Below are 17,494 nucleotides of genomic sequence, written 5' to 3'. Positions count from 1 at the left end.
GTGTCTCTGTCTCTCAGTGTCTCTCTGTGTGTCTCTGTCTCTCTGTGTCTCAGTGTCTCTCTGTGTGTCTCTGTCTCTCAGTGTCTCAGTGTCTCTCTGTGTGTCTCTGTCTCTCTGAGTGTCTCTGTCTCTCTGTGTGTCTCTGTCTCTCTGTGTGTCTCTGTCTCTCAGTGTCTCAGTGTCTCTCTGTGTCTCTCTGTCTCTCTGTGTCTCAGTGTCTCTCTGTGTCTCTCTGTCTCTCTGTCTCTCAGTGTCTCAGTGTCTCTCTGTGTCTCTCTGTCTCTCTGTGTGTCTCTGTCTCTCTGTGTGTCTCTGTCTCTCAGTGTCTCAGTGTCTCAGTGTCTCTCAGTGTCTCAGTGTCTCTCTGTGTGTCTCTGTCTCTCAGTGTCTCAGTGTCTCTCTGTGTGTCTCTGTCTCTCTGTGTGTCTCTCTGTCTCTCAGTGTCTCAGTGTCTCTCAGTGTCTCTCTGTGTGTCTCAGTGTCTCTCTGTGTGTCTCTGTGTCTCAGTGTCTCAGTGTCTCTCTGTGTCTCTCTGTCTCTCTGTCTCTCTGTGTGTCTCTGTCTCTCTGTGTGTCTCTGTCTCTCTGTGTGTCTCTGTGTCTCAGTGTCTCAGTGTCTCTCTGTGTCTCTCTGTCTCTCTGTCTCTCAGTGTCTCAGTGTCTCTCTGTGTCTCTCTGTCTCTCTGTGTGTCTCTGTCTCTCTGTGTGTCTCTGTCTCTCAGTGTCTCAGTGTCTCAGTGTCTCTCAGTGTCTCAGTGTCTCTCTGTGTGTCTCTGTCTCTCAGTGTCTCAGTGTCTCTCTGTGTGTCTCTGTCTCTCTGAGTGTCTCTGTCTCTCTGCGTGTCTCTGTCTCTCTGTGTGTCTCTGTCTCTCAGTGTCTCTCTGTCTCTCTGTGTCTCTCTGTCTCTCTGTGTCTCTCTGTGTGTCTCTGTCTCTCAGTGTCTCAGTGTCTCTCTGTGTGTCTCTGTCTCTCTGAGTGTCTCTGTCTCTCTGCGTGTCTCTGTCTCTCTGTGTGTCTCTGTCTCTCAGTGTCTCTCTGTCTCTCTGTGTCTCTCTGTCTCTCTGCGTGTCTCTGTCTCTCTGTGTGTATCTGTCTCTCAGTGTCTCAGTGTCTCTCTGTCTCTCTGTGTGTCTCTGTCTCTCAGTGTCTCAGTGTCTCTCTCTGTGTCTCTGTCTCTCTGTGTGTCTCTGTCTCTCTGTGTGTCTCTGTCTCTCTGTGTGTCTCTCTGTCTCTCTGTGTCTCAGTGTCTCTCTGTGTGTCTCTCTGTCTCTCTGTGTGTCTCTCTGTCTCTCTGTGTGTCTCTGTCTCTCTGTGTCTCTCTGTCTCTCTGTGTGTCTCTCTGTCTCTCTGTGTCTCAGTGTCTCTCTGTGTGTCTCTCTGTCTCTCTGTGTGTCTCTCTGTCTCTCTGTGTGTCTCTGTCTCTCTGTGTCTCTCTGTCTCTCTGTGTCTCTCTGTCTCTCTGTGTGTCTCTGTCTCTCAGTGTCTCTCTGTCTCTCTGTGTGTCTCTGTCTCTCAGTGTCTCTCTGTCTCTCTGTGTGTCTCTGTCTCTCAGTGTCTCTCTGTCTCTCTGTGTGTCTCTCTGTCTCTCTGTGTGTCTCTCTGTCTCTCTGTGTGTCTCTGTCTCTCTGTGTCTCTCTGTCTCTCTGTGTGTCTCTGTCTCTCTGCGTGTCTCTGTCTCTCAGTGTGTCTCTGTCTCTCAGTGTGTCTCTCTGTCTCTCTGTGTCTCTCTGTCTCTCTGTGTGTCTCTGTCTCTCTGTGTGTCTCTGTCTCTCAGTGTGTCTCTGTCTCTCTGTGTCTCAGTGTCTCTCTGTGTCTCTCTGTCTCTCTGTGTGTCTCTGTCTCTCAGTGTCTCTCTGTCTCTCTGTGTCTCTCTGTCTCTCTGTGTGTCTCTGTCTCTCAGTGTCTCTCTGTCTCTCTGTGTGTCTCTCTGTCTCTCTGTGTGTCTCTCTGTCTCTCTGTGTCTCTCTGTCTCTCTGTGTGTCTCTGTCTCTCTGCGTGTCTCTGTCTCTCAGTGTGTCTCTGTCTCTCAGTGTCTCTCTGTCTCTCTGTGTCTCTCTGTCTCTCTGTGTGTCTCTGTCTCTCTGTGTGTCTCTGTCTCTCAGTGTCTCTCTGTCTCTCTGTGTGTCTCTGTCTCTCAGTGTCTCTCTGTCTCTCTGTGTGTCTCTGTCTCTCAGTGTGTCTCTGTCTCTCAGTGTCTCTCTGTCTCTCTGTGTGTCTCTGTCTCTCTGTGTGTCTCTGTCTCTCTGTGTGTCTCTGTCTCTCTGTGTGTCTCTGTCTCTCAGTGTCTCTCTGTCTCTCTGTGTGTCTCTGTCTCTCAGTGTCTCTCTGTGTGTCTCTGTCTCTCAGTGTGTCTCTGTCTCTCAGTGTGTCTCTGTCTCTCTGTGTCTCTCTGTCTCTCTGTGTGTCTCTGTCTCTCAGTGTCTCTCTGTCTCTCTGTGTCTCTCTGTCTCTCTGTGTGTCTCTGTCTCTCTGTGTGTCTCTCTGTCTCTCTGTGTCTCTCTGTGTGTCTCTCTGTCTCTCTGTGTCTCTCTGTGTGTCTCTGTCTCTCAGTGTGTCTCTCTGTCTCTCTGTGTCTCTCTGTCTCTCTGTGTGTCTCTCTGTCTCTCTGTGTGTCTCTGTCTCTCTGTGTGTCTCTGTCTCTCAGTGTCTCTCTGTCTCTCTGTGTGTCTCTGTCTCTCAGTGTCTCTCTGTGTGTCTCTGTCTCTCAGTGTGTCTCTGTCTCTCAGTGTGTCTCTGTGTCTCTCTGTCTCTCTGTGTGTCTCTGTCTCTCAGTGTCTCTCTGTCTCTCTGTGTCTCTCTGTCTCTCTGTGTGTCTCTGTCTCTCTGTGTGTCTCTCTGTCTCTCTGTGTCTCTCTGTGTGTCTCTGTCTCTCAGTGTGTCTCTCTGTCTCTCTGTGTCTCTCTGTCTCTCAGTGTCTCAGTGTCTCTCTGTGTGTCTCTCTGTGTGTCTCTCTGTGTGTCTTTGTGTCTCTGTCTCTCAGTGTGTCTCTGTCTCTCTGTGTGTCTCTGTCTCTCTGTGTCTCTCTGTGTGTCTCTGTCTCTCTGGGTGTCTCTGTCTCTCTGTCTTTCTGTGTGTATCTGTCTCTCTGGGTGTCTCTGTCTCTCAGTCTTTCTGTGTGTATCTGTCTCTCTGTGTGTCTCTGTCTTTCTGTGTGTATCTGTGTCTCTCTGTGTCTCAGTGTCTCTCTGTGTGTCTCTGTCTCTCAGTGTCTCAGTGTCTCTCTGCGTGTCTCAGTGTCTCTCTGAGTGTCTCTGTGTCTCTCTGCGTGCGAGCAGCTGGGTGATGCTGATGTCGCACCCTGTGTCTGTGTGTCTCTGTGTGTCTCTGTCTCTGCGTGTCTCAGTGTCTCTCTGCGTGTCTCTCTGAGTGTCTCTGTGTCTCTCCGCGTGTGAGCAGCTGGGTGATGCTGATGTCCCACCCGGCGGACTTCACTCCCGTCTGCGCCACGGAGTTGGCTCGCGTCGTCCGCCTGCGCCCCGAGTTCTTGCGCCGCGACGTCCAAGTACTCGCGCTGTCCGTCGACAGCCTCGAGGAGCACCACCAGTGGGTGGCCGTGAGTCCACCGCCCACACGCTCACCCACTCGCTCGCCCGCTCGCTCACTAACTCACACGCTCACCCACTCGCTCACCCACTCGCTCGCCCGCTCGCCCACTCGCTCGCCCGCTCGCTCACTAACTCACACGCTCACCCACACGCACGCTCGCTCACCCACTCGCTCACTAACTCACACGCTCACCCACTCACTCACACGCTCACCCACTCACCCACTCGCTCACACGCTCACCCACTCGCTCACACCCGCTCGCCCGCTCGCTCACCCACTCACCCACTCGCTCACCCACTCACCCACTTCGCTCACCCGCTCACCCACTCACCCACTCGCTCACACCCGCTCACTCACTAACTCACACGCTCACCCACTCACCCACTCGCTCACCCGCTCACTCACTAACTCACACGCTCACCCACTCACCCACTCGCTCGCCCGCTCGCTCACTAACTCACACGCTCACCCACTCGCTCACCCACTCGCTCACTAACTCACACGCTCACCCACTCGCACGCTCGCTCACCCCGCTCGCTCACTAACTCACACGCTCACCCACTCACCCACTCGCTCACCCGCTCGCTCACTCACCCACTCGCTCACCCGCTCACTCACTAACTCACAACGCTCACCCACTCACCCACTCGCTCACCCCGCTCGCTCACTAACTCACACGCTCACCCACTCGCTCACCCACTCGCTCACTAACTCACACGCTCACCCACTCGCACGCTCGCTCACCCGCTCGCTCACTAACTCACACGCTCACCCACTCACCCACTCGCTCACCCGCTCGCTCACTCACCCACTCGCTCACCCGCTCACTCACTAACTCACACGCTCACCCACTCACCCACTCGCTCACCCGCTCGCTCACTAACTCACACGCTCACCCACTCGCTCACCCACTCACTCACTAACTCACCCGCTCGCCCGCTCGCTCGCCCGCTCACCCGCTCGCTCGCTCACCCACTCGCTTACCCACTCGCTCGCCTGCTCACTCGCTCACCCACTCGCTCGCTCGCTCGCTCACCCGCTCACTTACCCGCTCAACCGCTTGCTTACCCACTCGCTCGCCCGTTCACTCGCTCGCTCACACCCGCTCGCTCACCCGCTCACCCACTCACCCACTAACTCACTCACCCTCTCACGTACTCATTCACTCCCCACTCACTCACCCGCTCACCCACTCGCCCGCCCGCTCACTCACCCATTCGCCTGCCCGCTCACTCACTTGCTCACTCACTAACTCACTCACCCGCTCTGCCACTCACTCACTCACTCACCCACTCGCCCGCCCACTCACTTACCTGCTCACCCACTCACTCATTCACCCGCTCACTCACTCACTCCCCCACTCGGTAACCCGCTCACTGTCCCGCTCACCCACTCACCCACTCACTCATTCACCCGCTCACTCACTCACTCCCCCACTCGGTAGCCCACTCAATCTCCCGCTCACCCACCCACTCAGTCACCCACTCACCCACTCACTCACCCACCCACTCGCTCGCTCACTCACTCACTCACTCACCCACTCACTCACCCGCTCACTCACTCGCTCACCCACTCGCTCACTCAGTCACCCACTCACTCACCCACTCACTCACCCACTCACTCACCCACCCACCCACTCGCTCGCTCACTCAATCGCTCACTCACCCACTCACTCACCCACTCACTCACCCACTCACTCACCCACCCACTCGCTCGCTCACTCACTCGCTCACTCACCCACTCACTCACCCACTCACTCACCCACTCACTCACCCACCCACTCGCTCGCTCACTCACTCACTCGCTCACTCACTCGCTCACTCACTCACCCACTCACTCACCCACTCACTCACCCACTCACTCACTAACTCACTCACCCACTCACCCGCTCACTCACTCACCTACTCGCTCACTCACTCACTCGCTCACTTACTCACCCACTCACTCACCCACTCACTCACTCACCCACTCGCCCACCCACTCACCCACTCACTCACTCACCCACTCACTCACCCGCTCACCCACTCACTCGCTCACTTACTCACCCACTCACTCACTCACTCACCCACTCACTCACCCGCTCACCCACTCACTCGCTCACTTACTCACCCACTCACTCGCTCACCCACTCACCCACCCACTCGCCCACCCACTCACCCAATCACTCACTCACTCACCCACTCACTCACCCGCTCACCCACTCACTCGCTCACTTACTCACCCCACTCACTCGCCCACTCACTCACTCACCCACTCACCCGCTCACTCACTCACCACTCGCTCACTCACTCACTCACTCGCTCACTTACTCACCCACTCACTCACTCACCCACTCACTCACCCGCTCACCCACTCACTCGCTCACTTACTCACCCACTCACTCGCTCACCCACTCACCCACCCACTCGCCCACCCACTCACCCACTCACTCACCCACCCACTCACTCACTCACCCACTCACTCGCTCACTTACTCACCCACTCACTCACCCACTCACTCGTTCACCCACTCACCCGCTCACTCACTCACCCACTCGCTCACTCGCTCACTCGCTCACTTACTCACCCACTCACTCACCCACTCACCCGCTCACTTCGCTCACTCACCCACTCGCCCACCCACTCACCCACTCACTCACCCACTCACTCACTCACTCACCCGCTCACCCGCTCACTCACCCACTCACTCACCCACTCACTCACCCACTCACTCACTCACTCGCTCGCCCGCTCACCCCGCTCGCTCGCTCACTCTGTCGGGGGCTTCTTTCCTTCACCCCACTCCCTCTCTACCCCCCATCTCCCCCTTCCCCCCCTCCTAACCCCTCCCCCCACCGCTCTTCTCCCCCCCTCTCTCCCCCTCCTCTCCCCCCCCCGCTCTTCCCCCCACCCCCCTCTCCCCCATCTCCCCTCTCCCCCCCTCCTCCCCCTTCCCCCCCCTCTCCCCCCATCTCCCCCTTCCCCCCTCCTACCCCCTTTCTCCCCCTTCCCCCCTCTCCCCCCTCTCCCCCCCCTCTCTCCCCCCATCTCTCCCTCCCCCTCACCCCCCCCCCCCTCTCCCCCCCCCCCCGCTCTTCCCCCCAACCCCCTCTCCCCCATCTCCCCTCTCCCCCATCTCCCCCTTCCCCCCTCTCCCCCCTCTCTCCCTCTCCCCCCCCCCTCTCCACCCCCCACCCCCCTCTCCCCCCATCTCCCCCTTTCCCCCCTCTCCCCCCCCTCTCTCCCTCCCCCTCACCCCCCCCCCCTCCCCCCCCCCGCTCTTCCCCTCACCCCCCTCTCCCCCATCTCCCCTCTCCCCCATCTCCCCCTTCCCCCATCTCCCCCCTCTCTCCCTCTCCCCCCCCCCTCTCCACCCCCCACCCCCCTCTCCCCCCATCTCCCCCTTTCCCCCTCTCCCCCCTCTCCCCCCCCTCTCTCCCCCCATCTCTCCCTCCCCCTCACCCCCCCCCCCCTCTCCCCCCCCCCGCTCTTCCCCCCACCCCCCTCTCCCCCCTCTCCCCCCCCTCTCTCCCCCCATCTCTCCCTCCCCCTCACCCCCCCCCCTCTCCCCCCCCCCGCTCTTCCCCCCACCCCCCTCTCCCCCATCTCCCCTCTCCCCCATCTCCCCCTTCCCCCATCTCTCCCCCCCCCTCTCTCCCTCTCCCCCCCCCCCTCTCCACCCCCCACCCCCCTCTCCCCCCATCTCCCCCTTTCCCCATCTCTCCCCCCCCTCTCTCCCTCTCCCCCCCCCCCCCTCTCCACCCCCCACCCCCCTCTCCCCCATCTCCCCCTTCCCCCATCTCTCCCCCCCCCTCTCTCCCTCTCCCCCCCCCCTCTCCACCCCCCACCCCCCTCTCCCCCCATCTCCCCCTTTCCCCATCTCTCCCCCCCCTCTCTCCCTCTCCCCCCCCCCCTCTCCACCCCCCACCCCCCTCTCCCCCATCTCCCCCATCTCTCCCCCCCCCTCTCTCCCTCTCCCCCCCCCCTCTCCACCCCCCACCCCCCTCTCCCCCCATCTCCCCCTTTCCCCATCTCTCCCCCCCCTCTCTCCCTCTCCCCCCCCCCCTCTCCACCCCCCACCCCCCTCTCCCCCCATCTCCCCCTTTCCCCCCTCTCCCCCCCCTCTCTCCCTCTCCCCCCCCCCCTCTCCACCCCCCACCCCCCTCTCCCCCATCTCCCCCTTCCCCCATCTCTCCCCCCCCTCTCTCCCTCTCCCCCCCCCCCTCTCCACCCCCCACCCCCCTCTCCCCCCATCTCCCCCTTTCCCCCCTCTCCCCCCCCTCTCTCCCTCTCCCCCCCCCCCTCTCCACCCCCCACCCCCCTCTCCCCCATCTCCCCCTTCCCCCATCTCTCCCCCCCCCTCTCTCCCTCTCCCCCCCCCCTCTCCCCCCATCTCCCCCTTCCCCCATCTCTCCCCCCCCCCCTCTCCACCCTCCACCCCCCTCTCCCCCCATCTCCCCCTTCCCCCATCTCTCCCCCCCCCCCCGCCCCCCCCCTCCCCCCTCCCGCCCAGGACATCAACGCGGTGTCCGGGGTGCCGTCCACTCGGCTGCCCTTCCCCATCGTGGAGGACCGGCGGCGTCGCCTGGCGATCCGCCTGGGCATGCTGGACGCGGAAACCACGGACAACGAGGGGCTCCCACTCACCTGTCGCTCTGTGCGTACACACACACACTCACACACTCACACACTCACTCACACACACACTCACACACTCACACACTCACACACTCACTCACACAGGTGTACACACTCACACAGGTGTACACACACACTCACACACTCACACACACACTCACTCACACACTCACACACACTCACACACTCACACACTCACTCACACACTCACTCACACACTCACTCACACACTCACACACACACACACAGGTGTACACACACACTCACACACTCACACACACACTCACTCACACACACACACTCACTCACACTCACACACACTCACTCACACACTCACACAGGTGTACACACACACTCACACACTCACACACTCACACTCACACATTCACACACTCACACACTCACACACACACACACTCACACACTCACACACTCACACAGGTGTACACACACACACTCACACACTCACTCACACAGGTGTACACACACTCACACTCTCACACACACACTCACTCACACACACACAGGTGTACACACACACACTCACACACTCACACACACTCACACTCTCACACACACACTCACTCACACACACACAGGTGTACACACACACACTCACACACTCACACTCTCACACACTCACACACACACACTCACACACTCACTCACTCACACACTCACACACTCACACACTCACACACACACTCACTCTCACACACTCTCACACACTCACACACTCACTCACACACTCACACACAACAACCGCCATTCGCCACTAAGTGGCGGTGACGTCACCACGACGCTTGTGCCAGGCCATGTGCACCTTGAGGCCACGTGAAGTGTCGAACGCCCGCTGGCAGGAGGTCACGGGGCAGACCCAGCAGGTGCCACGGGTCGACTGACCGAGATGACCGAGATGACTGGCTGATGCACCACCTGTGCCCCCTACTGTGCCAACTTGCTGTGCTTTAGCCACCCGGCGCTCCGCTCGTTGTTGTGAGCGTCGCTCCTCCGCCCTCCGTTGTTGTTGGAGGGCGACTGCCTCCAACTGCCCAGTAGCGTCCTTCACGAGCCTCCTCCACTGAGGCCGATCTTGACACCGCTGGTACCAGTCATCGGCAAGCCCACTCAGCTCCACGTCCTCCTGTACCACATCACTCCATCTCTTCTCTAGCCCGTGCCGCGCCCGTTTAGCCCCCTCGATCCGGCCGAACAAAAGCTGTTTAGGCGTGCGGTGGCTGGGCCTTGCCTGCCGGAAGAGCTCACCGATGGGACTTTGCCCAGCTCTTTCAAGGATTTGTGAGCTCCTCACACAATCCAGCCTGCTGGTTAAACCCAGGAGGGATCGTAGGCAGGCCAGCCTAAATGTTTCTAAGCGGCGAAGATGCTCTATTAGGGGGGTCCACGTTTCGCAAGCATAGAGAAGGGAGGGAATAACTGTGGCCGAGAAGACCTGAAGCTTCGTGCGGAGAGACAGACCAGGTAGCTTCCACACAGCGTTACATAACCGATTAAAAGATATTGCCGCTCGACTGATTTGGAGTGAGACCTCTGTGTTAAACTGGAGCCGGTCATAAGCACACTGCCCAGGTATGGGAAACTCTCCACTCTCTCCACTACTGCCCCATCACCGATTGGGAGTTGTGGGGGGGGAGTGTCCGATGGTACAAAATACCCAGGCAGGTGCTTCGTTTTGGTGGGGCTGATGGTAAGGCCCCACCTCTTAGTGGCACACTCCAGTCTCTGCAGCAGCGTCTCCAACTCCTCCTCTGAATGAGCAGCTATTACCAAATCATCGGCATACATAACGTGGTTGACCAATAGGGAGCCATCCCTTGATCGCACCCGGGCGTCGATCAGCCTCCCATTATATCTGTACCAAATGGAAATTCCCCCGGTACAGCTATTGAAGGCTTCACGAACTACGCAGTCGAAATAGATGTTAAATAATGTGGGAGCCAGAGGACATCCCTGTCGCACCCCAAGGTGTACAAGGAAAGGCTCCGACTCCCGGCCACGTAGTTTTACCCGGGCCCGCTCACCATCATGAAGGTCCTTAATGATCGTGAGCAGAGGGTCAGGGACTCCAAAAAGCCCAGTCCTACTGATGGTATCATAGGCCTTGACCAGGTCAATAAAGCAGAGATGTAGGTCTTTTTGGAATTCCCTACACCTCTGCTGTAGCAGACAGAGAGAAAATATGGCATCTGTGCAGGACCACCCTTTCCTGAAACCAGAGGTGTGGACTCGAGTCATGTGACTTGGACTCGAGTCAGACTCGAGTCATGAATTTGATGACTTGCGACTCGACTTGGACTTGCATAACAATGACTTTGTCCCACCTATGAGATGTGGACTCGAGTCATGTGACTTGGACTCGAGTCAGACTCGAGTCATGAATTTGATGACTTGCGACTCGACTTGGACTTGCATAACAATGACTTTGTCCCACCTCTGCCTGAAACCACATTGGGGCTCTGCAAGCATCTCCTCATCGTGCCTGGCAAGGCGATGTTGAATAATCCTTGCCAGGACCTTTCCCGGCACACTGAGGAGTGAGATGCCCCTGTAGTTGTTACAGTCTGTGCAGTCCCCCTTCTTAAAGAGGGGGACCACCAGGGCATCCTTCCAATCCTGCGGAACCCGTCCAGTGGTCCAGATTGTTGTTATGATGTCTTATAGGGCAGTCTGTGCACAAACGCCACCCTCCCTCAGCATTTCGCTTGGGAGATCATCTTTGCCCGGTGCCTTTCCTGATCTCAGACTCCGGATCACCTTCAGTACTTCCTCAACAGATGGCACCTCAGCCAGCCACTCACAGGGGGTGACTTCTTCCAATATTTGAGGCACGCAGCCTCAGCAGGGTCATCCCCACTTTGCTCCATGATGTTTTACAAGGCTCTGTCAGCCAAGGTCTCTGGGGAGGTCTGGACCGCGTACCCAAAGCAGCCATTGAAGCTGCATGAGTCGCAGTCCTAAACCTCGCCCATTTACCCTCGATATCAGGAGCAGTGGGGGACGGTGCCAACCCCAGCTGCAAGCGATGATGAAATTCCCGCTTGCAACTTTCATCAGATAGCTGAGACCAGGCCACTTTAGGTTGGAATGGGGTCCTGGGTGTACACCCACCACCGGAGTGGAAGAATGGCAGGCGCATCTTACAGATGACTAGTCGATGGTCAGACGGCAGATCAGCTCCACGGTAGGTCCTGGTGTCAAGGACATGGGCTCGCATCCGCTGGTCCGTCACTACGTAGTCCAGCAGATGTTCTTGGACCCGGCATGCATCCATGATGTTGTGTGGATGTGCCGATGCCGGAACAGCGTGTTGGTAATTACAAGCCCATGGGCTGCACAGAAATCTAGCAGCCTCCTACAGTTGTTATTGAGCTGATCTGGCCCATGCCTTCCAATCACTCCAGACCAGGTGCCAGCATCATGACCAACTCGGGCATTGAAGTCACCCAACAAGATGACTCTATCCCGAGGGGCCCCTTTAGCCAGGACCTGTGACAGGAGGCCATAGAAGGGATCTGACTCATCGGCCTTGACTGCATCCCTCCACGGATGTTCATATTCGGTGGGGGCATAAGTAACCACGACCACCACTCCTCGCCTCCGGTTGATGGGAAGGTGAGCCCAAAGGAGCCTGGGGCTTACAGCTTCCCACACCTCACCGCCACGCTCCCACGCCCCCTTCATTCTTTTGTTCAGAAGAAGAGCCACTCCCTGTTGTTTGGCAGTCTCCTGCCCCGAGTAGAGGACTGTCCACCCCTCATGGTGGCAGGAGCCAGAGCCGGTCCACCGGACCTCCTGAATGCCACAGAGATCCAGGCGGTACCGGTCCAGCTCCCGACAGAGGAGTGGCAGCCTCTCCTCCGCAGTGAGCATTCGAACATTCCACGTGGCCACACGCAGTGACTTTTTGTTGTTTCTGGAGGAGCCCCGAGGGTGAAGATTTAATCTCCTGGCTCCGCCAGATGGGGTTTGGCCAGGAGACATTATAGACGCCTGTCCCCCCGGGGCCTCCGTCACAAGCTTTTTAGTTACACACCTGTGTGTGTGTGTGTACCTGTGTGTGTGTGAGTGTGTACACCTGTGTGTGTGTACACCTGTGTGTGTGTGTGTGTACCTGTGTGTGTGTGTGTACACCTGTGTGTGTGTGTGTACACCTGTGTGTGTGTGAGTGTGTACACCTGTGTGTGTGTACGAACTAAGGGATGTCCGGTTCTGGTTCCAACATTCACCACCATCACCACCACCACCACCACCACCGTCACCACCATCACCACCACCACCACCACCGTCACCACCACCACCACCACCACCGCCACCATCACCACCATCACCATCACCACCATCACCACCACCATCACCATCACCACCACCATCATCACCACCACCACCGCCATCACCACCACCATCACCATCACCACCACCACCACCACCGTCACCACCACCACCACCACCAGGTGTTTGTGGTGGGGCCGGACCGCAGGCTCAAGCTGTCGGTGCTCTACCCGGCCAGCACGGGCCGCAACTTTGACGAGATCCTGCGCGCCATCGACTCCCTGCAGCTCACGCACCTCCACCGCCTGGCCACCCCCGTCGACTGGCGCGTGAGCTGCACACTCACAGACACTCACACACACATACACACATACATACATACACTCACACAGACATACACACACATACAGACATACACACACATACACACACACATACAGACACACACACTCACACATACATACACACACATACACACACATACACACACACATACAGACATACACACACATACAGACATACACACACATACAGACATACACACACATACAGACATACACACACATACATACACACACATACACACACATACACACACACATACAGACACACACACTCACACATACATACACACACATACACACACACTCACTCACACACACATACACACACACCCACACACCCACCCACCCACACCCACACACCCACCCACCCATCCACACACCCACCCACCCATCCTCACACCCACCCACCCACCCACACACACACCCACCCACCCATCCACACACCCACCCACCCACCCACACACCCACACAACCACACACACACCCACACACCCATCCTCACACCCACCCACCCATCCACACACCCACCCACCCACCCACCCACACACCCACCCACCCATCCACACACCCACCCACCCATCTACACACCCACCCACACACCCACACACCCACCATCATCGGCATACATATCGTAGTTGAGCAATAGGGAGCCATCCCTTGAAGACATCCGGGCATCGTTCAGCCTACCATTGTATCTGTACCAAATGGAAATTCCCCCGGTACAGCAATCGAAGGCTTCATGAACTACGTGATCGAAATAGATGTTAAATAATGTTGGAGCCAGAGGACATCCCTGTCGCACCCCAAGGTGAACATGGAATGGCTCCGACTCCCGGCCACGTAGTTTGACCCGGACCCGCTCACCATCATGAAGGTCCTTAATGATTGTGAGCGGAGAGTCAAGGACTCTGAAAGCACGAAGAACAACCCAGACCCCAGGCCTACTGATGGTATCATAGGCCTTGACCAGGTCAATAAAGCAGAGATGTAGGTCTTGCTGGAATTCCCTACACCTCCGCTGTAGCAGACGGACAGAAAATTTGGCATCTGTGCAGGACCGCCCTTTCCTGAAACCACATTGGGGCTCCGCAAGCCTCTCCTCAGCGTGCCTGGCAAGGCGATGTTGAATAATCCTTGCCAGGACCTGTCCCGGCACACTGAGGAGTGAGATGCCCCTGTAGTTGTTACAGTCTGTGCAGTCCCCCTTCTTAAAGCGGGGGACCACCAGGGCATCTTTCCAATCCAGGGGAACCCGTCCAGTGGTCCAGACTTGTTCTGATGTCATATAGGGCAGTCTGTGCACAAACGCCACCCTCCTTGAGCATTTCGCTTGGGAGATCATCTCTGCCCGGTGCCTTCCCTGGTCTCAGACTCTGGATTGCCTTCAGTACTTCCTCAACGGATGGCACCTCAGCTAGCCACTCACAGGGGGTGACCTCTTCCAATATTTGAGGCACCGCAGCCTCGGCAGGGTCATCCCCACTTTGTGCCATGATGTTTTCCTGGCTGAGGGATTTTCCCTCCCCCAGGACCTCACAGAAATGCTCAACAAATCTGCAAACCTGTTCCTGGGGGTTGGAGATTGGATCACCGTTTTTCCCCCAAAAGATGGTAATAGGTGTGGCGCTGCAGGTTACTTCTTTGATGGAGTCAAATAGTGATTTGTGATCGCGGGCCACTGAGGCAGACTCCATCTCCTCAGCAACCCGCGACCACCACCCATCCTTGCAGCGCCTCACGGCTCTCCGAACCTCCGAGCGAAGGCTGCGGTAAGCCTCCTCATTCTCTGACGTGGGATGCTGTAGGCGATGAGAGTGGGCCTGTCGCTTTTTCTCAGCCAACCTGAACACCTCCTCTGTCAGCCAGGGTTTCTGGGGAGGTCTGGACCATGTACCCAAAGCAGCCATTGCAGCTGCATGAGCCACAGTCCTAAACCTCGCCCATTTCCCCTCGACATCAGGAGTGGGGGACGATGCCAACCCCAGCCGCACGCGATGATGAAATTCTAACTTGCAACTTTCATCAGCTAGCTGAGACCAGGCCACTGTGGGTTGGAATGGAGTCCTGGGTGTACACCCACCACCGGAGTGGAAGAATGGCAGGCGCATCTTACAGATGACTAGTCGATGGTCAGAGTGCAGATCAGCTCCACGGTAGGTCCTGGTGTCAAGGACATGGGCTCGCATCCGCTGGTCCGTCACTACGTAGTCCATCAGATGTTCTTGCTTGGACCCGGCATGCATCCATGATGTTGTGTGGATGCGCCGATGCAGGAACAGCGTGTTGGTAATTACAAGCCCATGGGCTGTACAAAAATCTGGCAGCCTCCTGCCGTTGTTATTGAGCTGATCTGGCCCATCCCTTCCAATCACTCTGGACCAGGTGCCAGCATCATGACCAACTCGGGCATTGAAGTCACCCAACAAGATGACTCTGTCCCGAGGGGCCACTTTAGCCAGGACCTGTGACAGGTCATAGAAGGCATCTGACTCAACGGCCTTGCCTGCATCCCTCCACCGATGTTCGTCTTCAGTGGGGGCATAAGTAACCACGACCACCACTCCTCACCTCCGGTTGATGGGAAGGCGAGCCCAAAGTAGCCTGGGGCTTACAGCTTCCCACACCTCACCGCCCCCTTCATTATTTTGTTCAGAAGAAGAGCCACTCCATGTTGTTTGGCAGTCTCCTGCCCCGAGTAGAGGTCCACCGGACCTCCTGAATACCACAGAGATCCAGGCGGTACCGGTCCAGCTCCCGACAGAGGAGTGGCAGCCTCTCCACCGCAGTGAGCGTTCTAACATTCCACGTGGACAGCCGCAGTGGTTTTGGAGGAACCCCGAGGGTAAGGATTCAATCTCCTGGCTCCGCCAAATGGGGTTTAGCCAGTTCACGTCATAGATGCCTGTCCCCCCAGGGCCTCCGGCATAAGCTTTGTTTGATTTTTTCCCCGTGGTATCGTGGTCATTTATTTGAAGGTGGAGGGGTTACCAGCCCCTCGCACCCATCCAGAGCCCCCATTTGTCCTCTTTGGAGGCTACAAACGACATGAGGGGAATAGACAATCGAAATTGGCCCTCCCCCACACGGCACTGCCCACCACAGCGTTGCCGTCTGGCACCGACGAAGAGGTTGGGAAATATATAAATGCTGAGTCGTTAAAACCCGCCACCACCCGACACAGCCAACTAGCGAGGGCTGTCACGTAAACAGAACGTGCCAATTATCTCTATTATGGATGATATTGGTCGCGGAAGCCTACGTGTTGAACTTAGGTGGTAGGGGGTTTCGATTTAAAGTTTTCGTGACTGCAGGGATTCATCTTCTTGGTTCTGTCGGTAAAGTCATCACGTAGAAGGGAAGTAATAAAATAATAAAAATGAAACATCATAAAATTATTCTCACGACGTTTCGGCCACAACGCAAGCAGCCGTCCTCAGGTGAAGACCAGAGCCAAGAAGAGGTAGGGGGTTGTTTTGCTGGACCCACACACACGCACGCACGCACACACACATGTACACCCACACCCACGTACACCCACACACGTGCACACGTACGTACACACACACACGCACCCACGCACGCACACGCACACGTACACCCAACAACAACCGCCATTCGCCACTAAGTGGCGGTGACGTCACTACGACGCTTGTGCCAGGCCAAGTGCACCTTGAGGCCACGTGAAGTGTCGAACGCCCGCTGGCAGGAGGTCACGGGGCAGACCCAGCAGGTGCCACGGGTCGACTGACCACGCACGCACACACACACGTACACCCACACACGTGCACACGCACGCACACACACACGTACGCACACACACACGCACGCACACACACACGCACGCACACACACACGTACACCCACGCACACACACACGTACACCCACGCACACACACGTACCTACGTACGTACGTACAACGTGACCTCTCCTTCCGCCCTGGCCATTGGCTCCCTTGCCGCACAAACCCCCCGGATTGTTCGCCCCCCCCCCCTCTACCCCCCATGCCCCCCCTCTATCCCCCTCCCCCCCCCCTCTATCCCCCATGCCCCCCCCCTCTATCCCCCTCCCCCCCCCTCTATCCCCCATGCCCCCCCCCTCTATCCCCCTCCCCCCCCCTCTATCCCCCATGCCCCCCCCCTCTATCCCCCCTCCCTCCCCTCTATCCCCCCTCCCCCCCCTCTATCCCCCTCCCCCCCCCCCTCTATCCCCCATGCCCCCCCCCCTCTATCCCCCCTCCCCCCCCTCTATCCCCCATGCCCCCCCCCTCTATCCCCCATGCCCCTCCCCTCTATCCCCCTCCCCCCCCCTCTATCCCCCATGCCCCCCCCCTCTATCCCCCATGCCCCCCCCCTCTATCCCCCCTCCCCCCCCTCTATCCCCCATGCCCCCCCCCTCTATCCCCCATGCCCCCCCCCTCTATCCCCCTCCCCCCCCCTCTATCCCCCATGCCCCCCCCCCTCTATCCCCCTCCCCCCCCCCTCTATCCCCCATGCCCCCCCCCTCTATCCCCCCTCCCTCCCCTCTATCCCCCCTCCCCCCCCTCTATCCCCCTCCCCCCCCCTCTATCCCCCATGCCCCCCCCCTCTATCCCCCCTCCCCCCCCTCTATCCCCCATGCCCCCCCCTCTATCCCCCATGCCCCCCCCCTCTATCCCCCATGCCCCTCCCCTCTATCCCCCTCCCCCCCCCTCTATCCCCC

General features: G+C 58.1%; 1 protein-coding gene across 1 annotated transcript; it reads left to right on the top strand.

Annotated features, from left to right (window-relative positions):
• The first annotated feature begins 3,402 nt into the window (after positions 1-3,402).
• LOC144952538 (peroxiredoxin-6-like) lies at positions 3,403-14,463 on the top strand. The gene is made up of 4 exons (XM_078882987.1): positions 3,403-3,552; positions 8,037-8,180; positions 12,634-12,780; positions 14,404-14,463. The coding sequence occupies exons 1-4, from the start codon at positions 3,403-3,405 to the stop codon at positions 14,461-14,463; spliced, it is 501 nt and encodes a 166-aa protein (XP_078739113.1).
• Positions 14,464-17,494: the final 3,031 nt, after the last annotated feature.

This window comes from Lampetra fluviatilis, chromosome 68 (genome assembly GCF_964198595.1).
Source record: "Lampetra fluviatilis chromosome 68, kcLamFluv1.1, whole genome shotgun sequence".
NCBI lineage: Eukaryota > Metazoa > Chordata > Hyperoartia > Petromyzontiformes > Petromyzontidae > Lampetra > Lampetra fluviatilis.
This window is presented reverse-complemented; position numbering and strand designations above follow the sequence as displayed.

Coding starts and splice junctions, on each gene's coding strand:
- LOC144952538 (XM_078882987.1), top strand. CDS start 3,403: ATGCTGATGTCCCACCCGGCGGACTTCACTCCCGTCTGCGCCACGGAG. Junction 8,181..12,633: donor TCCCACTCACCTGTCGCTCT/GTGCGTACACAC, acceptor CACCACCACCAG/GTGTTTGTGGTGGGGCCGGA. Junction 12,781..14,403: donor CCACCCCCGTCGACTGGCGC/GTGAGCTGCACA, acceptor TTCCCCCAAAAG/ATGGTAATAGGTGTGGCGCT.